Consider the following 22534-nt stretch of genomic DNA (forward strand, 5'->3'; position numbering starts at 1 on the left):
TCCAGGATGTGCTGAGTGACTCCAGGCAGGTCTCCTAAGCAACCAAATTGGCCCGGTTGTTAGGGAGGGTAGAGTCACATGGGGTAACCTCCTCGTGGTCGCAATTAAGTGGTTCTCGCTCTCAGTGGGGTGCATGGTAAGTTGTGCATGGATCACGGAGAGTAGCATGAGCCTCCACATGCTGTGAGTCTCCGCGGTGTCATGCACAACGAGCCATGTGATAAGATGCACGGATTGACTGTCTCAGAAGCAGAGGCGACTGAGACTTGTCCTCTGGCACCTGGATTGAGGTGAGTAACCACACCACCACGAGGACCTACTAAGTAGTGGGAATTGGGCTTTCCAAACTGGGAGAAAAAGGGGATACATTTCTTTTTTTTTTTTTTTTATTATAAAAATATACCCGTTTTTTCATATGAAACATATAATGTATTCCTTAATTCTGTTCTAGTCTTATTTAATTATTTTATTTCTTCAGATGGGAAATATATTTTAATAAACTGGTTAATTGGAAGTATTTGATATAAAAGGGTCAATAAACAGTATATGGTGTCAATAATGTGTTTTTTTTTATTATTAGAAAAACAACTGCTATCATAAATGCAAAAAAGACCACTAGAGATTGTTTTTTTTTATTTGTTTATTTTACTATGCTTATGGGGACATTTGTTGACATAAATTCCTTTTTTCTTTCTATCTCTCAGGTTACCCCGAGCACATGTCTTTCAGTGATTTCCGCTGTCGGTTTCAGGCTCTCTCCGCTCCTGTAATGAAGCGTTATGGTTCTGTCTTCATTACTCCAGACGAACGGAAGGTCTGGATGTCCTAAATCACTAGTGCTGCCCACCCACGCCTCATTTACCCTGTTAAAATGTCATTAATTTTTGAAAGATGTCAAATGATGACGTTATTTATTTCCCTGTTTATTAACATATACATTGATTAGCTGATTTTCACTAAAAAAGCCCCCATTGATTGCAGAGCTGATGTTCCAAAAGAGAGACTCACCTCTCTGTTTGTGTTTATGTCTCTGTTTATCAGGCTGTGGAGGAATTATTGATCGATCTGGATCTGGACAAGAAAAGCATTGTTTTGGGTGCAAGCAGGGTGAGAGTCTGTCTTTAAAGGAATATTCTGGTTTATTTTTGTTTAATGCCAATGGATTGCATCTGTGGCATGCTGTCAATAACAACAACAGTAAAGACAACAATTCTGACATTTGAGAGAGTCCACCCAAAACTGGAAATTGTGTCAGCATTTACTCACCCTCATGTTGTTCTCAACCATTGTGACTTTCTTTCTTTCTGTGGAACTAAAACGAGATATTAGGCACCATTCACTTTCATTGCATCTTTTTTCAATACAATTAAAGTGAATGGTGACTGACACTAACATTCTGCCTAATATCTCCTTTTGTGTTCCATGGGAGAAAGTCATATGGGTTTTGAACAAAACGAGGGTGTGTAAATAATGACAGATCTTTCAGTTTTCAGTTGAACTATCCCTTTAAGTCTTCAGGCCCTTTACACTCTTGTGTGTTTGTGTGTGTGTGTCAGGTGTTTATGAAGCGTGGTGTTCTGAAGTATTTAGATCAACAGAGAGATCAGTTGGTGAGCAGTTGGCTCGTTGAGCTTCAAGCCGCCTGTCTGGGTCACGTGGGCCGCCAGAAATATCGCTGCATGAAGGTGAGTCTGGGTTCCATCCTTGGCTGGGACGGCTGAGGTTTCTAGACTTGCTAACAGAGACACAGAAGTCACTGTGTGTGTCAATGCTGACCAAATCTTTTGTCTGATTATGTGTGAGAAATGTAGACATACTGTTATTTTTACTCAAAGCTCCATCCCCAGTCTATGGGACTGTTATGCATAATGCATCTCACATGCGACATTGTTAGCCAATCATAACAGAGGTTATTTGAATAATGGGAAAGTTAACCCAAAAATAAAAATTCTGTCATCATTTACTCACTCTCATATCGTGCCAAACTCATATGACTTTCATTCTTAAGTAGAAACACAAAAGGAATGCAATGCAGCCAAAGTGTAAAATATGGCCCATTTACTTGTGTTGCAATTAAATTAATAGTTGGGTCATTGTGAATTGCTCTGGTGCAGTGTTAAATGTGTGTGCTGATCTGGGATCAGGTTCAGCAGATGGCAGTGAGCTGTGTTCAGAGGAATCTGCGCGTGCTCACTGCAGTCTCCAGCTGGAGCTGGTGGAAGCTGCTGTGCAGAGTGCGCCCCCTGCTGGACGTCAACATGGATGACCAGCGGCTCAGATCCAAAGAGGTACCGACCTGTACAAAATTACATGCTGTAACACTATAAATCACCATTTAAATCCCTACATTATCAAGTTATATTCAACCCATCTGTGCAATAGAAAGTTTAGTGCAATTAAAATACATCTGAGCAACAGAGTTGTAAAATACATACCTTGGTGCATATTGAGTTTAATTTTTGCATATTCTTTTAGCTTTTTATTGACTTAATTTTTAAAATAATTTTATATAAAAAATTTATTTAGTTTATTTTTTATTATGTGATGTTTGTTGTACCGTATTGTGCACTACACACTGGTCAGTCTGTCTGTCTGTCTGTCTGTCTATCTATCTATCTATCTATCTATCTACAGTTGTGCTCAAAAGTTTGCATACCCTTGGAGAATTGGTAATATATGTACCATTTTTAAAGAAAACATGAGTGAGCAGGCAAAACACATTTCTTTTATTTCTTATGGGATTCATATTCAACTGTTGGTTATAACAGAATGGCACAATCATAAAACAAAACATGGCAACAAAGAAAAACATGAAATGACCCCTGTTCAAAAGTCTGCATACCCTTAGTTCTTAATACTGTGTATTGCCCCCTTTAGCATCAATGACAGGGTGCAGTCTTTTGTAATAGTTGTCTATGAGGCCTCAAATTCTTGCAGGTGGTATAGCTGCCCATTCGTCTTGGCAAAATGCCTCCAGGTCATGTAAAGTCTTTGGTAGTCTTGCATGAACCGCACGTTTGAGATCTCCCCAGAGTGGCTCGATGATATTAAGTTCAGGAGACTGTGATGGCCACTCCAGAACCTTCACCTTTTTCTGCTGTAACCACCGGAGGGTCAACTTGGCCTTGTGCATAGTCCAAGAGCGTCCCATGTGCAGCTTTCATGCAGAAGAATGCAAATTGTCTGCCAGTATTTTCTGATAACATACTGCATTCATCTTGCCATCAGTTTTCACAAGATTCCCCGTGCCTTTAGAGCTCACACACCACCAAAACATCAGTGAGCCACCATCATGCTTCACAGTGGGGATTGTATTCTTTTCACTATAAGCCTTGTTGACCCCTCTCCAAACAATTTATCTATTTTGGTCTCGTCACTTCAAATTACAGTGTGCCAGAAGCTGTGAGTCATGTCAAGGTGTTGTCGGGCATATTGTAACTGGGCTTTTTTGTGGCATTGGTGCAGCAAAGGCTTCTTTCTGGCAACTCGACCATGCAGCTAATTTTTGTTCAAGTATCATCGTATTGTGCTCCTTGAAACAACCACACCGTTTTTTTCCAGAGCAGCCTGTATTTCTCCTGAGGTTACCTGTGGGTTTTTCTTTGTATCCTGAACAATTCTTCTGGCAGTTGTGGCTGAAATCTTTCTTGGTCTACCTGACCTTGGCTTGGTATCAAGAGATCCCTGAATTTTCCACTTCTTAATAAGTGATTGAACAGTACTGACTGGCATTTTCAAGGCTTTGGATATCTTTTTATATCCTTTTCCATCTTTATAAAGTTCCATTACCTTGTTACACAGGTCTTTTGACAGTTCTTTTCTGCTCCCCATGGCTCAGTATCTAGCCTGCTCAGTGCATCCACGTGAGAGCTAACAAACTCATTGACTATTTATACACAGACACTAATTGCAATTTAAAAAGCCACAGGTGTGGGAAATTAACCTTTAATTGCCATTTAAACCTGTGTGTGTCACCTTGTGTGTCTGTAACAAGGCCAAACATTCAAGGGTATGTAAACTTTTGATCAGGGCCATTTGAGTGATTTCTGTTATCATTATGATTTAAAAAGGAGCCAAACAACTATGTGATAATAAATGGCTTCGTATGATCACTATCCTTAAAATACTTTTTTTTTTTTTTTTTTTTTTTGCATGATCAGTCATATTTTCAAAATCAATGCCAAAATTTCACAATTTCTGCCAGGGTATGCAAACGTTTGAGCACAACTCTATCTATCGTTCTATCTGTCTATCGTTCTATCTATCTATCTATCATTATATCTATCTATCTATCTATCATTATTTCTATCTATCTATGTATCTATCTATCGCTTGATCTATCTTTCTATCTATCATTCTATCTATCGATTTATCTATCATTCAATCATTCTAAATAAATCTGTTTATGAATTTCAGAAGCACATTTAATCAAAAAGACTGCAAAAATGTTATGTGTTGCATATCTAGCACTCTGTAATAATCGTATCACATGTTTTCCTCCAGGAGGAGATCACCGTTTTGAGGAGACGCTTGGAAAAGTCAGAGAAAGAACGAAATGAGCTGCGTCAGACTGCAGACAACCTGGAGACCAAGGTGTGTGTGTGTGTGTGTCCCTTGAGCCACATTTCACAAGATACTGTCTAGAAAGTTTCCAGCAGTCCGTCTGGACTTTGACTGATGGAATCTAGTTATGAATTCTCATTAGTAAAATCATATTAACACAAACTCTGCTTGTGATCAACTCATGAAGCTCTAATCTTTGTCATATCACAGCCGGTGATGAATGAAAACCTCTTCTGCGGTGACACTGGCAGATGATAGTGTGTGTATGTATGTGTGTAGGTGACAGCTGTAGTATCTGAATTAAGTGATGAGCGGTTCAGAGGAGAGGCCATAAGTCAAGCTCTAGATGTTGAGCGAACTGAAAGATTGCGGCTAACCAAAGAGAACAAAGAACTGCAGGTACAACACCCATCACCCTGTCTCTATTTCTTCACACCTGTCTTATTTTCTCTGTTTCTGATGCGTCAAACAAGTACAGTAATACAGTAATGTTGGAATATGTGACAATGGCCATGTTCGAAATAGCATATCATAATATTTTAATGTATGCAGTTCGCATAATGTGCACAGTATGCAAATTCATTGTTTGAATGTATTAGAAATGTTTATTTTAATGTATTAGATGTATTAAATGTCACATTTGATTTTCAATTTCTAATGTTGACTTAAAAATTGTTTACATAAAATGTTAAATAACATGCAAAATATTCCCAAATGCAATTAATTTCTGAGATGATAACTGGACACCACTCAGTGTGGTCTTCTGACAACAATGTATAATGCTAAAGTTAAAAATGTTTTGCATTGCATACTGCATACTATTTTACTTACTATTTAAAAAAATAGTAGGCAGTATACAGTACTGTGCAGTAAGCAGTACTCCTTGCTCCTCTCTCTTGTGTCGAATTCTGGGTGTAACGCCTGTGCTGTGATTTAGAGTCATCTGGACCAGAATAAAGTCTCTCTTGAGTCTCTTGAGAAGCAGTTAGAGGCAGAAAAAGAGAAAGTGAAGAATAAAGAAGCACTCGGTGGAGTAGCCACAGGTAACAAATACACTTGAAGCTTCAGTGTAAACACCACAGTCAAACATGCTGGCGGAACAAAGATAATGACTGTTTGTGTGGGTGTGTATTTACCTGCATGTGCACACAGACAGTGAGCTGCAGCTGCAGTTAGAGTGTGCGCAGACAGAGGTGGAGTTTCTGCGCAGGCGTCTGCGTCAGACAGAGGAAAGACTGGAAGGTGAAAAAGAAGCCCGACAACAGCTGGACACAAAGGTCTGGTTATGTAGTTCTCTGTAGTTCATAATAGATTTTTACTCGGTATACATCAATTTGTAATTGCAAACAAAAATCATGTTTGCAATAAAACAATTACAGTGGAAGTCTGTGGGGCAAGGCATTCAAGAGGGTTTAACACTCATATTTCTGTTAAAGCCCTTACATAATACCAATGCTGATAGTATGTCAGTTACTCACCTTATTTTGACATCAGATCACTTGGCTTAAGAATTATGCTTTAAAAATGTACAAAGTCAAGTCATTTTTATTTGTAAAATGCTTTTCACAACACACATTGTTTTCAAAGCAGCTTTACATAAAACCGTGCATTAACAGAAAATGAAACTGTAATATCTATAAAGTCTTAGAGTCATCATAGTGTAGTAATATGATTGTAAATTGTGTATAAATAATTAAATAATTAAATCATAATTTTATTTAGAACCCCGTTGAGCAAGCCGAAGGCGACTGTGGCAAGAAACACAAAACTCCATAAGATGTTGGTTAATGGAGAAAAATAACCTTGTTCTCCTCTGGCTAACCAGCATGAATATAATGCTAATATTAGTTTATGTGCAGTGCAGGTCATGGTTTAAAATTATTAAACTAAGTAAGTGTTAAGGGTCAGTGTTTAAACAAAGATTTAGTATGAAATGTAAGATTAATGACTAATGTCTTTGAAGTCCATCCTGGATTAACTGCAGAAGTTCACATAGATGCATTGTCCTTTGTTAGTTGACTGATGAAGGGTTTTGTTGGCAATTAATTGATAGTCTGTGTATTCCATTATAAGAGTGTAGTCCATCATTAAACCGAGGTGATGCAGGCACAGATCAGTGAGGTGCATCACAGTTCAACAGGCTGGTAATTTCGGTGAGGTCTATCCTAATTCCATGGTTCAGGCAATGGCATATGAAGTATCCCATGTCTTATGGTTGGAGTTGGTATCAGTTCATCCACTGAAGTCCATCGTAATAGACTGAAGTGATGTCTGGCTGGCACAGACTGCATTTAGTCGTCATCATTTAGCGGCACGTAGCAGTGAAGTCCAACACCAAGCAGGATCGGAGCTGGATCCAGCCGGTTCTGGTGACCTCAGGATAGGAGTCCCGAGGTTGAAACAGGGAAACAAATAGAATAATATTAGCATAGATGCCATTCAATAGTTATAGAGCATGATAAATGTTTCTGGTTCCGGCAGACCTAACTAAAGCAGCCTAATTGTGAGTTGAAGGATAAATTAGGTGTATGCCTGGCTAAATAGATGAGTCTTTAGTCTAGACTTAAACTGAGTGAGTGTGTCCGCATCTCAAACAGTGTTAGGGAGACTTTTGTGGATTTTGATATTCTAGGAACTATTAACAGGCCAGAATTTTGTGATCGTAATGAACATGATTGAATATAGTGTGGTAGAAGGTCACTTAAGTACTGTGGAGCTAGACCATTCAAAGCTTTGTATGTAGTTAACAGAATTTTAAAATGAATACAAAATTTAACAGGTAGCCAATGTAACAATGATAAAATGGGGCTAATATGATCATATCATATTGATCAAACAGTGCATTTGAACATTGTCTTTCCCCATAGGCTACTAATACTAATGTAAGTGCATTAATGAAAACATGATTTTGATTTGTTTTTACATACTGAGGGAAAATGTATGCAGGGCACACAGAAATAATTTAGACAGGGCACGTAAACAGAATGGTAGAATCCTTAATTGAAAATCCTTATTTTTGAACCCTTAGATCTGAATTAAGAATGATCTTAGATTGTGTCTGATTTATTCTGTAGATAATGAAATATAGAAAATATATTAAAAGCACAGATATCAAAGACAATAAACCTCAGTGATGAAATGTTTGTTGTTTGCATTGCATTGAATAATCCTGATGTTCCAGTGGGTAGCACACGGCCCCTTCCTGATTCTCTTTGTCTCCCCTGTGTGGCAGGTCCAAGAACTGCAGTCTCAGCTAGAACAGTCCAAACGCTCAGTGACAGATCTAAAACGCCACTGCAGGCGGTTGACCTCTGACCTGCAGGATGCCCGCGTGCTTACAGACAGCCTGCAGGGCCGCGCTCACGAGCTTGACAGGAAACAGAGGAGGTCTGTCTCGTTAGCATAAAGGACCTTAATATTCATCGCCACACTCAACGGCTGCTTGAATATGCATTTCCTTCCCTCTGTCTCCCGTGTGTGTGTGTGTGTGTGTGTGTGTGTGTGTGTGTGTGTGTGTGTGTTTACAGGTTTGACAGCGAGTTGACCCAAGCGCTAGAACAGGCTGATAATGAGCAGGAACAGAAGGAGAGGATGATCCAGGAGAATACCACCCTCAGAGCCGAGATCTTCACACTTCGCAAGATGCTGAAGGTACGGCTCAAGGTCAAAGGTCAACCTTCCACCATCTGCGATCATGCCAGTGTACTCTGGGTGTCCTCTGTCGGTAAACTGAACACTGGAGAGAATTTCTGCTATGAGTCTGTCAGATCTCATTATCAAGTTTACAATGTCTTCATGTGAAAATTAAATAAACGTGTGTTGTTTTTCTGAAATATTGAGGTCAATTTGACAAGGTCAAGTAGAAATTAGCAAAGGTGAAGGAAACCCAGTACATATACACATACTTTGAAGTTTGTATTCTTGTACTTGAATATAATTTGAGTTTTATGTCTTTGTGTTTATATGATTGTTTGTGTGATGATGTGTGTCTTTGTGTGATTTTGTGTATGGCTGTTTGTGTGTGTGTTTGTTGCTGTGTGGGTCTATGTGTGTAATTTTGATTATGTGTGTTTGTTTTAATGTGCTTCTGTATGCATGTATTTGTGTACGTGTTGGTTTGTGCATGTATTTGTGTTTGTGTGTGATTGCTTATGGTTGTATTTGTTTTTGTGTGAGATTTTATTAATGTGGATTTGTATGTTTACATTTGTATATGTATGCTTTGTTTTTTTGCATTTGTGTGTGTATGCATGTTTGTCTGTGTTTACATGTTTTTTGATTGAATTTGTTTGTGTGTTTTTGCTTGTTCGTGTGTGTTATTGCTTTTGCTTGTTTGTTCGTGTGTGTATTTTTGTTTGTGTTTGCTTGTGTGTGTTTATTTGCTTGTATGTATTTAATTGTGTGGTATTTTGCTTGTTTGTTTATTGATTTGTTTTTGTTGTGTGTGTGTATTTGTTTTGTGTGTTTGCTTATTTGTTTGTGTGTTTGTTCGCTTCTTTGTGAATTTATGTGTGTTTGCTTGTTTGTTTATTTGTATTTATTTGTTTGTGTGTTGCTTGTCCGTGTGTATTTGTGTGTGTGTGTATTTGTGTGTGTTTGCTTGTTTGTATGAATTTATTTGTTTGTTATTGTGATTTTTAACATAACTATTTTGTTTATGTGTATGTATTTGCTTGTTTGTGTGTGTTATTGCTTTTGCTTGTTTGTGTGTGTGTATTTTTGTTTGTATATTTATTTGTTTGCATGTTTGTGGGTGTTTTTGTTTTTTCTTTTTTATTTGTGCTTTGTTGTTTGTATGCATTTAATTGTTTGTGTGTTTTTGCTCATTTGTTTGTGTTTGTTTTTATTGTTTGTGTGTTTGCTTGTTTGTTTGTGTATTAATGTGTGTTTGCTTGTTTTTTTGTGTTTGTTTATTTGTATTTATTTGTTTGTGTTTTTGCTTGTCTGTGTGTATTTTTGTGTGTTTGTGCATATTTGTGTGAGTTTGTGTTTGCATGTTTGTTTGTTTTGTGCATTTTAATGACTATTTTGTTCGTGTGTATATTTTTGTGTATGTATTTGCTTGTTTTTGTGTGTTTGCTTGTTTGTGTGTATTTGTTTATTAATGTGTGTGTTTTTTGTGTTTGTTTATTTGTATTTATTTGTTTGTGTTTTTGTTTTTGCTTGTCTGTGTGTATTTTTTGTGTGTTTGTTTGCTTGTTTGTATTTATTTATTTGTTTGTTTTGTGTATTTTAATAACTATTTTGTTTGTGTGTATATTTTTGTGTTTGTATTTGCTTGTTTGTGTATTTGTTTGTTTGCTTGTTTGTGTGTATTTGTTTGTATTTGTTTGTTTGCTCGTTTGTGTGTGTGTGTTTGTGTATTTGCTTGTTGGAATGTGTATTTGTTTGTGTGTGTGTGTGTTTGTTTATATTTTATTTGTGTGTGTGTGTTTGTTTGTGTTTATTTATTTATTTGTGTGCTTGTCTAGGAGAGTCAGTCAGAGGTGTCTCACCTGCAGCAGCAGAAGGAGGAGTTGTGTGCTCAGATTCGTGATCTCAGTGTTCCACTCCACCTGACTTCAGACTCCATCCCTGAACTGAAGAAACAGCTGCGTGAGCTGGAGAGCAGAGACAAGGAGCACTCAGAGGAGATCAACCAGATGACAGCTAAAATCAAACAGCACGAGCAGGTATAACCACCACATGACCCATGTCTTAACCCAAGAGAACAATGTGGATCATTCATTGGTTGTTCAGAGTTTTGACCTTTTCAGTGGAGTCTTAATCACACATAATAAATAGATTCATTCACAATGGTTTTGAGTCAGTTGTCAGTGCTGACTGGCTGTTTTTGGAGTCACCTTGACTGGTGTTGGGCTGACCTGGTGTCTTCTCTGTTCTCCACAGATGCACCTGCGCTTTGAGTTGGAGATGGAGAGGATGAAGCAGATTCATCTGAAAGAGCTGGAGGACAAAGACGAGGAGCTTGAGGATGTGCAGAAGTCCTCACAGAGACGAGTGAGGGACACAATCAATTACAGCCTGATGGTTCAGTCTCATACACCCTGTCTCAAATGCCCTCTCCTGTGTTTGTGTTTGTTTGTTTTTGCCTGTGTGTGTGTGTGTGTGTGTGTACAGTTCAGACAGCTGGAGATGCAGTTGGAACAGGAATATGAGGAGAAACAGATGGTGGTTCATGAGAAACATGACTTGGAGGGACTGATTGCCACTCTGTGTGAACAGGTAACACCAAAACACACGTTTACTTAATTATCTAAGTAAGGTCATGTGTAATATAATATAAGATAATTTTTAAACCCCAAAACCCACACAAACAAGCATTTCCATCACACACTTCCATTTGTGTTATTTGATATTTTAGATGACTTTGCTATTATTACAAAAAGCAGAAATAATGTGTGGGTTTATTAAAACATTTAACTGGTATTGCAGCTAACCTCTGGACATATATTGTACTTTAGAGAGTTTGCTTCTAAAGAACGACTAGATTAAAAAACACATGCACACACACTTCATCCTCTGTTTCAAGCTCCCATTGCATTCTAGGCATGTTGATTATTAAAAATGGTATGTGGGTCATTGGTTGTAAGCACAATGCATAATAGAACAGAGATTCACAGTCACATCGGGGCTTATGAAGTTCTGAAAAGCTGATATGTTTTTCCCAACTCTGATATAAAAGCGCTAGACAGCCAAGCTCTGAATCTACACGTTCCCTGCCCTCATCTCTCAATGTTTTCCATCACAACTAACTAATTTACACTTTACCAACATTTACTAAACATTCCATTTTAGTTGTGGGAACATTTAAAATGTCAGTTTTTCTTAATTTGAGTTCAACTTTTCTTATAGGTCAGCAAATGTTCTCTAAACTTAATTTGTATTGTCAACATAACATTAAAGGAAAGTTAAATTTGTTCCAGTTGTTGGTTGTGGTGTTGAATAAAATATTGCTGGTTCATGTAAGCTATACCGTCCACATTATTGTGGGAACTATTTTTTCCTACGTTTACAAAGATGCTTAAAACTCCAAATGAAACCGTTATTACAACTAGAGCCCAACCGATACCGATTTTAGAGAGCGAAAATTCACTGATTACCGATATGGTGGCCGATATATTAAATTTTTGAGCTGGAATGAAAACAGACCTTTTCTATGTGGATTGTTCACTGATTTTGCACTGATATGACTATGCAAAGGTACTCAGAAGGCTGTTTTCTTAAGCAAATATCTTTATCAAAGAATATTTGACATTATTATTATACATTGTCAACAAATTCTAGAAATGAACACTGAGAAAATAAAGAATAAATAAAAATAGCTTAATAAACATCAGTACTGTATAAGTCAATTGCTGACCATAAAAATAATACAAATAGCTAAATAAACATCAGTACTGTTTAGTATCAGTCAAATACTGACTATATTAATACTGCCGAGCCAAGATAAACAGATAAGCAGCGGTGTTGCACCATATTCTGCTATACAAGTTATGGGGAACTTTCAATGGTGGAAAACCAGACTTTTAAATATTACATTTTATAAATACAACGACTGGAATTGTTCGGTTGAAGGGAGTACCAAACTGTGAATCCTGAACAAAACAGTTTGGTGAATACATGTTTACTCATTAGCTTCCACTCAGCTGACAACAATGAAAGTAGCTACGTGATTAGCTAGTTAGCTATAAGCTCGTTATCACGGAGAGTAAAAGACAGACATTGTTTATTTTACTTTCCAGCATTGTGTCTCACCAACTAGGTAATAACATAGCGTGAAATCAACACTCAGCAGACACACCACACTGTTGTCTGTTGAGCTGCAAAAAGATGCTCTGATGTTTACCTTTCAATCTGCTGCATTACTGACTGCACTGACAAAAGATAGCTGGCTAACAGCAAACAGACATGAGTGACATGGTTGGGGTTAACAGGATTAACGTTATATTAGTTATATTGAAAAGGGGAAATGATGGGGTCATTGTTTAATAACTTTCCAGTATGTATTTCAAACTAGTTAGTTATGTATATACAGTACATTTCACCATATAGTAGGACTGCACGATTATAGCAAAAATCATAATTGTCGATTATTGCCCTTGATATTGTAATCGCGATTTATTAATGCCAATTAAAATATTAAATTTAGTTTGTGCGATTCGTGAAAATGTTAAATCTATTAATACCAGCTGCATGGCAAATGGGTCTTTTTAGAGCAGACGCGATAACAATGACGGTGATTCCTGAAATATGCTATTCATGCCATTTTCTTTATGTTGGCTACACCTGCAAAACAAACTTACAACAGTTAAGCTGAATTACCTTATTGCTATTTTGTACAAATCAAATTCACATTGGCCTACTTATTAACAAGACAAAACAAAACCGTTATTATTTTATAATCAATTGTACACCGAAATCGATCAACGTGACAAACTCTCCCATTACAGTGACAAATCTGTCTAATCAGCATAATAAATTATTTATACTGCATCTGTGCCTTTATTAGAACGGGAGCGTTTTAGTTTTGTCGTGTTGCTCATTTGCTGTGTATTTAACATCTACGTTCAAAGCGAGAGATGCAATGCATCCAAAATAATTCCAAAGTGCTTTTTGCTCTTGTTCTACAGCTTATTTTCGAGTGTCAGGTGATGTTTCTTTAGTATTCATTTTCGTGTGCCACCGCGAACAGAGGTGGAACATAAATCAAGCATCTCAGCATTAAGACGGTTTAAAACTTGCGCCTTAGGATCAGCAGTCATTACTGATAGGACAGAGGACTAATTTAAGCATCTCTGATTGGCCATTGCCGTTTCATTGCTCAACGGACATGTTAGTGATTGGTTAGAATACTCAACCGCTGCAAAAACACGTAAATAGAAACCATTGACGCAACAGGAGCAGACTTAAATTGAACGCTGTAATCGTCAGTTTTCATGATTACATAATCGTGGCAGCTGTTTTTCGATTAATTGTGCAGCCCTACCAGATAGGTTTAATAAGGAACAAGGTTTATTATAATTCACAAAATATAAAGTTGGAGACTCGATGTATGTGCTGACGGGACACATTTTCATATTGTCGCATTTTTCTTTCCGCGCCCTAACACTTTAAACACTTTATTATCTAATAAAAATATGCATTGAAATGAGGATAAAAATATGGATATTGACAACAAGAAAAAAACAGCAAATCCCCACGAGGTGGCAGTGATTGTTTGTACATCTGCCGCCATTATACTGTAGAAACCTCCAGCTCTGGCCACAGAATAAAGAAAAAAAACTATCTGCAACTATCGGCATTGGTATAGATCTTTATTAATGACCTTTAAATGAACTGATGTTCTCAATTATGTAAGTAGGTCATTAATAGAGATCTATATACAGGTTACTGAATGTCTACTGAATGTTTGTTAAAACACTGTTTACTAGCTATAGCAAGCCAGTTGAAAAGTCACTTATAGTCAGTTAAATATCTGCTTTGGACCATCAAAATAAAGTGTTACCAATAAGTTAAATGGGTTCAGCTGACAAAACATGTTGGGAAACCCTGCTTTAGTGCAATATCTTGTGTTCAGCGAAAAAGGAGGACATTTCTTGGATGTTTGCATTTTAATGAAGCACACGATACTTAAAGCAGATGACAGAAGTTCAATATGCACATGGGAATCAAGCTATTTTTACATACTTGGGCAGTGAACAGCATATTTGTTGTATTAATGTGCAGCTGAGGTCATAAACTGAGGTCATTTTTAACTGCAGCAGATGAGTAAATTCATCATATCGATTACTAGAGTGAACACGCTTCCAGAAAACAGTCATATTTGAGTGCTCACGATGGCCAAGGAGCAGGATGTTTAGGTCATATGAGTGTACAGTATCTCTAAAGGGCCCCTCTCAGTTTAGCTAGAAGCTGTTAGCTAAGTTTAGCATGGGGCACTTGAGAGAACCAGAGAGCATGTCCAGTGACAGCAATAATTCAGTAGGAATAAAAGAGAAATGGAGAGCTATAAAGCTCCTCTGGTATTTTTAGTGCAAAACAACATATCTCACCTAACAGGGAACGTTCCAAAAACTCAACTAAGGTTGCATAAATGTTAGGAACAACATTTCTGATTTTTTTAATTTGATTTTCTTATGATGTTATCAGCAAACAAAAAACTCTCTCTCTCTCTCTCTCTCTCTCTCTCTCTCTCTCTCTCTCTGGTGTCAGGTGGGCCACAGAGACTTTGATGTGGAGAAGAGGCTGAGGCGAGACCTGAAGCGCACCCACGCCCTGCTCAGTGACACCCAGCTGCTGCTGTCCACCGTTGATCAGCCCGGGCAGGGTTATGACCCTGGTGCCAAGGAGCAGCTGGAGAGGCTGCGCTGCCAGGTGACACTGCCATCCCATCATTAACACGGCACTGCTGCAAAGATTTATACAGCTCTACGTTATTGTCCAGGAACCTCCAGGAACCCTTAACTGCTGTGAAATATAGCTGCACATTTATGGCTAAATCTTTATTTGCTTAGTTATGGTATAAAATAAAGCACTATGTGCTCTGAACACAAGTTTCTTTAAAAAACAAAAACAAATCTTTATTAAGAGAATGTTCTGGTTGAACTAGTTTTTCTCCACTTATGTATCAAGTTTTGCAGTGTGCAGATTGACAAATTGAACACAATGACTTTCGTTGGGGTCAGTTGTTCTATGTGAATTTCTATAGGTTTATTTTCAAGAGGTAATCTATTTAGGTTCGACTTAAAACACATAAAGTATTGACTTTTCGTGCCCCTAGCACAGTCAGCCAGAAGTCAACTATCAAATTGCACTAAAAAGTTGACTGAAAATGTCTTCTAGATGTTAACTGTTTTTAAACAAACTACTTAAATTTTATGATTATATATTTGAGATACATACATGTTTATCGAAGTGAGAAATAATGACAATAAAGCGCAATAGTGTGGTTCCGGAAGTAAAAATCCAATTCATTTTCTCCATAAGGGAGTTGATTATTAACAATAAAAAAAGACAGACCTGCTGTGAGCTCAGAAGTTGTAATTGATGGTATATGCTTCAGTTGAAGCCATGAGTCCACGTTATTTCAACTTAATTTAAAAAAAAATCATGTTTAATAGAAGAATTTCTGATAAAGAACTACAATACCCATGATCCTGAGGGGAAAATCCACCAGTCAGAGAATCCTGATGAAAAAAGTGCACCCAAAAAAAAAAAAAAAAACTGCGAATGATGCAATCAAGACATCTTCCGACTACTTATATATTTGCGTATATCTCAATATTTTGCAATAAAATAAAAATATAATGGGTCTATAACCAACAACTTTAAATCAACAGTTTAGTATTTTTCCATTGTTTTTTATTTGGTTACGTCATTCGGAATGCTTCATGGGATTGTAGTTCATTCCCTCATTAAAGACATTAAGTACACAGTCTTCTATCTTTGTTTTTTTTGTTAAATTTTGAACTACTTTTATTCTTCAAATCAAAGTTTGTAATGTTTTAATTCACCTCGGAGCTGGTTGCTTTGGTTAATGGCAAACAGCCACTTTATGAAGGGTTTTATGAAATCCCAATGGAAGAATACTTCCAGAACCAAGACGACTAAAAATGTTGGTATGCACCCTTGCATAGTTAATTTTGTTTTGTCGATGGACAACTGATCATAACGGAAAGTGCTTGAGCAGTCTAGTGTTGTTTTGGTTACTTAGGCAAACGCAACATCTGTTTGCAAGTGTTTTGGATTTGGCGGCAGGTTAATGTACGGGCTCAGACTAACTTGTAATTGAAATTTTGTGGTTATGGAAATGTTGTTCAAATATGCTGTTTTATGTTCCTTATGCAATATGTAAAAAGTCAGTCAGTAATTATTTTTTAAATAAACCCTAGAGCCCTGATTATTTTTCTGCTACACGGGTACTTACCAAATGAATAAATAATTAGACATGAAATATTGATTTGAGTGAAAATTATTTTTTTATGTGAGAAGAAATAGACCACAGAGTGATACGAAAGACATGAAACTAATTCGGCCATTCAAACCGAATACATTTTGTGTCTTTCCATGCCATTTTTCAGTTTTTTTCTTATGTAAACATTTAAACTAGCGTCTTTGAACATTGCGCTGCGTACCGCAGTTTTTTCAGGATTGCCTCATTTTTTAGGCGCCGTGTCAATTTAAAAACTTGTCTCGAGACACTTACATTCTGCCCTATTCGAAGCGCTGCATCTAGCTTTTTTATCGCAAGGACACATTTGGTGTTAAAGGCCCCTTACACAGCCATGAATGACCAATTAGAGAAATCCAGAGAGCCGTAAAATAAATAAAACTGTTGATACTGTGTGTATAATATGTCAGTATCAGGGTATGTGTGTGCCTTCATGTGTTGTAGTTGGAGGACAGTGAAGCTCGACGGCTGGAGACTGAAAGTGTACAGAAGACTCTTGCCGCAGAGTTGGAGAATGCTCAGATGGAGCTGGAGAACATTTGCAAGCAGAAGGGCCTGGTGAGGGACCTGAGACAGAAAATTAATGGTTATAAGACAAACTGAAAGCAGAGGAAAAGTTAAATCTCAGTCCATCTCTCTCTGTTGTCTCAGGTGGATGAGCAGCTGGCTCAGCTGCGGTTCGAAAGGACAGACTTGATGAAGAGACTCGAGGAAGACCAGGAGGACCTCAATGAGCTCATGCAGAAGCACAAAGCCCTCATTGCTCAGGTCTGTGGAAATCTGATATATGTGTGTGAGATCATGTAAAGTTCACAAAGCTAACTGAATTCACTGATGTTTATCACAGTCCTCCAGTGATATATCTCAAATCAGGGAGCTTCAAGCTGAACTGGAGGAGCTGAAGAAACAGAGACAGGCCCTACAAGAGGAGGTGAGGGAAGAACCTGCTGAAACTCATTCATCCATTTGTTTAAAACTGAAGTGTGTACTGTAATTGTTTCAATGTTTAAAAAAAGCCCAGCTTAATATGCAGTCAACTATAAGTAAGCTATTTGTGTGTTGATTTCACCTAAAAGTGTAACACTGCGGCTTTGTGGCGCTTTCAAAACATTTCTCTGTTTGTTAGATCATTGACTCGACCAATGTTTGAGGTGGGATTATCTGTTTGTACATCCAATGGAAGACTTGGGAAGTTTTCTGGAATGTTTTTGGAAACAGTGATTATTTTTGCAATTCCGTATGGTGACGCTAGTGGCGTAGAAATAACACACCTCAGTTTTAATGCTGTGTGCTAACCAAATATTTTTTGATAAGATTTCAGTGCCAATAAATTTGTCTGTCAGTACTGAATGCGAAACTGCTGTGAGCCGCGGCACAATCACAGGAGTTTCAAACTACCTATATATTTCTGAATATTTTGCAATATACTTTAAATAAATAGATTTTATACTTATCAACCACTTTAAATCAACAGTTTTTAAATTCGATTCTATCATTGAAAATACTGCATGGGATTGTTGTTCATTCCCTCACTGAAGACGTTAAAAGGATAGTTCACCCAAAAATGCTAATTCTCCCATCACTTACTCACTGTCATGCCATCCCAGATGTGTATGGCGTTCTTTCTTATGCTGAACACAAACAAAGATTTTTAGAAGAATATCTCAGCTCTGTAGGTCCTTACAATGCAAGTGAATGGTGACCAGACCTTTCAGGCTCCAAAAATCAAAAAGACAGCATAAAAGTAATCCATGTGACTCCAGTGGTTTAATATACTGTATGTCTTCTGAAGCAATGCACTCACTTTGGGTGAGAAACGGATACAAATTTCAATCCTTTTTTACCATAAATCTCCACTTTCATTTTCACTTTTTGAAAGTGAAAGTGGAGATTTGTTTTAAAAAAGTCGTAAATATTGATCTGTTTCTCAACACCTTTTATATTGCTTCTGAAGACATGGATTTAACCTCTGGAGTAGTATAGGTTACTTTTATGATTCCCTTGTGTGATTTTTGGAGCTTGAAAGGTCTGGTCACCATTCACTTGCCTTGTAAGGACCTACTGAGCTGAGATATTCTTCTAAAAATCTTTGCATGTGTTCAGCAGAAGAAAGAATGTTATACACATCTGGGATGTTATACACATCATGAGGGTGAGTTAATGATGAAAGAATTTTCATTTTTGGGTGAAATCCCTTTTCAGTTATTTTTTTTCTTTTCTTCGAAATTACTTTTTTGCTTAAAGCTGATTAGAGCTGATTGGTTTTGCTCATGGCTTAGAACTCTTTAATAAAGAATTTAATGGAATTCTAATGGAAAAAAATTATGGGAAAAATACTTCTGGAACCAAGATGGCTGTAAAAGTGGGCGGGCACAGTTGCGCTCTATTGTGGAGCAAGATTGTGGACCAATAAGACTTCGCAGTGGGTGGGGCTACAAATTTACACATTTGGTTTGGACACAATGTAAGGCCCTCTCTTAAACATTAGTACAGCATTGTTATTATTTATTATTTTCACTTGCATTCTTGACCTGAGGAAGATGTAGCCATCATGCAGTAAGCAAGATGCACCAACATAGCTTCCTACTTAGGCAACATTTTTACGCATAATAGGTGTCAGAGTTCACAGTATGGTCCTTATCTTCTCAGCTGCAGAAAAGTGTAGCTCGTATACAGTTCCTGGATTCGTCTACGGTGGCCCGCAGCATTGTGAGCAAGCAGGAAGCTCGTATCTGTGATCTGGAGAACAAACTGGAGTTCCAGAGAGGACAGGTCAAGAGATTTGAGGTCAGTCTAGACTCTAGAACCATGAAAACCCCTTATCTATAAACCAATTCAGAAGGGATTGTAAACAGCCACACAATTTCTGTTTGTTCGTAGGTCTTGGTTCTGCGTCTGAGGGACAGTGTGGTCCGGCTGGGAGAGGAACTGGAGCAGGCGGCCCAGGCTGAGGCCAGAGAGAGAGATAACTCCAGATACTATCAGCAGAGACTGGCGGATATGAGACTGGAAATGGAAGACCTGAGTGTCAGAGAGCAGGAGAGCAGCCGGCGACGCATGGATCTGGTGACTGACACACAAAACAAACAAACCTGACATTCTGCCATTCAAACTTGCGATCAAAGGGAAAGGGCATGAAATGTTACGCAGAATAAAAATATGAAAAACAATTTTAGAATGTCTAATTTCTGTTATATATTATAGGCCATGCTCATATTGCAGATAAATATTGTTTTCACTCTTCTGAGTGCTTAAATGAAAAATTGTCGTTAAGTACCCATGACTGACTTTATTCTTTGGAACACAAAAGGAGGAATTTTAAAGGATGTCTCATTCGCTAGTTTTAATGCAATGACAGTTAATACTGACTCACTTTAAAGCTTAAAAAGGACCCAGAACTGTTATAAAAGTAATTTATGCGACTCGTGCATCATATTCCAAGTCTTCTGAAGCCATATGATAGTTTTGGTGAGAAATCCAATTTATTTTACTGTAAAAATCTTGAGTTAAATATAAAAGTAAAAAGTGATGTGTTTGCTTTTGCATTTCACTTGGTTTTGGGTAAGAACAGACAAAAATGTAACCGACAGCTCATCTAATGTGCAATGAAAGCAAATCGTAGAGACGTAGTCTCTCATTCGCAAATTTTTATACTGTATCTCTCCGCAGCCTACCGGCAACTCATAATGTTACGGTCTAAAGAGAGTTTAAAAGTAGCAGTCTGGGAATGAAGTAGGGTGGCGTTCATCAAAAAAAGGTTGAGAACCACTGTATTACAGTAATGAGAATCTAATGAGAGTCACAACTGAGAATAATGGGAGTATCAAAAAACAAAACCTCAAAAGTAAAACATCCAGGCACATTACTGTAATGAGAATTTTCACATTTCCGGGTTTGGAACGTGGAAGTAAACACTATAGCGGGGTAAAATTAAATAGCTGTGAATAGGAGACCACAGCAAATATTATTTTTCCATTCCCAATTGCTCCTACAGCAACCCACATTTCCACAGCTTTCCAAAAGAGAAAAAATATAGAGAGATGTATTATGGTAGTCAGTTTGCTAGATTTACACTGCTAAATTAAGGTGGAAATGCATCATCACAGTCTGTGAAAAGGGTTCATACTCATGAAAATCATAAAAACAGGCCTTATTGTCTTCATGCACAATATCATTTCTAATTATTATTATTTTTGTGAGATCCACCCATTAACACTTTGATATGAAAACATATAAAACACTAAACCTTTCTCTTTAAGCTTATTTTCTCTAACAGTGTATTATTGATCTAGTGCAAATTTTTATTGAACAATTAGATAATGAGTGTTCAAGAGCCAGTGGAGCGACTGATTACACGATTAATTTTCCCCTTCCCATCTTTGTACGTCCCCAGTCTCCTGCTCTCCTGGATGCGCCACCACTGTCGGTCAATGATTTATTCCCTTTGTCTCCTCAAGGTTATTGATACAACAAATCCCATTCCGCTCCTCTCATCTCCATGACAACCACACCTTCACTGTTGCCCCTTTCCTTTCATAACCAATAACCTGGAGAGCTTCAGTATGTGTGTGTGTTTCTTAGAATCGAGAAGAAACGTATCCCAAACTTCACTCTTTGTGTATGCACCATGCGTCGGAAACACTGCAGCTAATATTTATAATATTGAATCCCCGTCGACTCTCAGCACGCAGGTCAAATTGCATTACACGCCTGCAGGTGCTGTAATGATGGAGAGCCGCCTCCTTTTGTGTTAAATTAGGAATATTTACAGATATTTCTGGAAAGCTCAGTGTATTCTCCTGGGCAATAACGTCGCAGGCTCGTGGGCTTCCACTTAGGGGGAAATGCATGAGTGGGCTGTAGATATGTAGCTTGATCCAAGCCCATATGACTTTCTTTTTTCCATGGAACACAAAAGGAGATGTTAGGCAGAACGTTAGTCTCAGTCACCATTCACTTTCATTGCATCTTTTTTTTTTTTTTCATAGAATGATAGTGAATGATGACTGAAACTAACATTTTGCCTAACATCTTTAGTGTTCCACATAAAAAAAAGTCAAGTTTGGAACCCAACAATTTATTATTTGGGCACGTTTTTAAATGAAACACTGGTTTAATGATTTCTCTTGTCCTGTGGCACAGTCTGCATTCCCCCTCGACATCTAGAGTTACTGAGATGGGTTATCTGATGATTTAATCTTGTCTTATCTTTGTCCAGGAAATGCAAGTGGAAGAGCTTAGCGCAGTAAGACAGACGCTGCAAGCCGATCTAGAGACATCGATCCGGCGTATCGTTGATCTACAAGCTGCCCTGGAGGAGGTGGAGTCAAGTGATGACAGCGACACTGAAAGGTATCGCAAGTAACCTTTTGTGGCTGACCTTTTTTAGTTACTTTTTTCGATTGCTTTTCCACATCAATATCATGCATAGCAAGGGGAAACTATGCCTGCATCCCAGTTTGCATACCATCCATACTACATAGTAGGTCTGAAAGTTTAATTGGGATAAAATCGAAATCGCTATATGACATAATGTGATTATCAAACCGCAAAAAGCCTGTGATTTAATTTAATAAATAGTCTGCATGTGCTGCTCGCTGCACTTTCTGTATTTGCACAGCTCTGTTTTCTGTACTGTATTTATAAATACTCGAAGTATGCGTGAGGCTAATGAGCCGAGTGCGTTAAATTAACAGCGCTCTAGATTCACTAAATGCGCATTTGCGTAATTCTAAAAATGCTTGGCCTCTAAGTTACTGTCCAAATCTAAAGTAACCTCCTAACACCAGGTTTTTTGTTGACAGAAAAGTTGATGACAGCATTTATCTGCATTAAAAGGCATGGTCAACTCTACTTCAAACAGAAAGTCTTCTACCAAAATAAAAGCTACTGCCTAAAAAAAGGCTTACGGTTTTAACCGGACCACATAGCCATGCCGAATGCAAGTTAAGAAAGTATTACATAGAATTTATACTGTTTTATAATAAAATTTATTATTATTATTAAAAAATATATTTC

The 22534-nt window shown here is 37.6% G+C and overlaps 1 protein-coding gene across 5 annotated transcripts in view; it reads left to right on the plus strand.

The window, feature by feature from the left end:
* LOC127433295 (unconventional myosin-XVIIIb-like) overlaps positions 1–22534 on the plus strand; it is a 62688-nt gene that overhangs the window by 26768 nt on the left and 13386 nt on the right. For all 5 annotated transcript variants that reach the window (XM_051685060.1, XM_051685059.1, XM_051685061.1 and 2 more), the window contains 20 exons: positions 705–814; positions 1042–1107; positions 1557–1685; positions 2145–2288; positions 4504–4593; positions 4843–4962; positions 5501–5606; positions 5716–5840; positions 7796–7950; positions 8091–8214; positions 10035–10235; positions 10453–10563; positions 10684–10788; positions 14779–14940; positions 16961–17074; positions 17168–17284; positions 17364–17447; positions 19166–19303; positions 19397–19582; positions 21735–21868. In XM_051685060.1, coding sequence (XP_051541020.1) covers positions 705–814; positions 1042–1107; positions 1557–1685; positions 2145–2288; positions 4504–4593; positions 4843–4962; positions 5501–5606; positions 5716–5840; positions 7796–7950; positions 8091–8214; positions 10035–10235; positions 10453–10563; positions 10684–10788; positions 14779–14940; positions 16961–17074; positions 17168–17284; positions 17364–17447; positions 19166–19303; positions 19397–19582; positions 21735–21868 — 2521 coding nt within the window. The remainder of the gene's footprint in view (positions 1–704; positions 815–1041; positions 1108–1556; positions 1686–2144; positions 2289–4503; positions 4594–4842; positions 4963–5500; positions 5607–5715; positions 5841–7795; positions 7951–8090; positions 8215–10034; positions 10236–10452; positions 10564–10683; positions 10789–14778; positions 14941–16960; positions 17075–17167; positions 17285–17363; positions 17448–19165; positions 19304–19396; positions 19583–21734; positions 21869–22534) is intronic.

This window comes from Myxocyprinus asiaticus, chromosome 43 (assembly GCF_019703515.2).
Source record: "Myxocyprinus asiaticus isolate MX2 ecotype Aquarium Trade chromosome 43, UBuf_Myxa_2, whole genome shotgun sequence".
Taxonomy (NCBI): Eukaryota; Metazoa; Chordata; class Actinopteri; order Cypriniformes; family Catostomidae; genus Myxocyprinus; species Myxocyprinus asiaticus.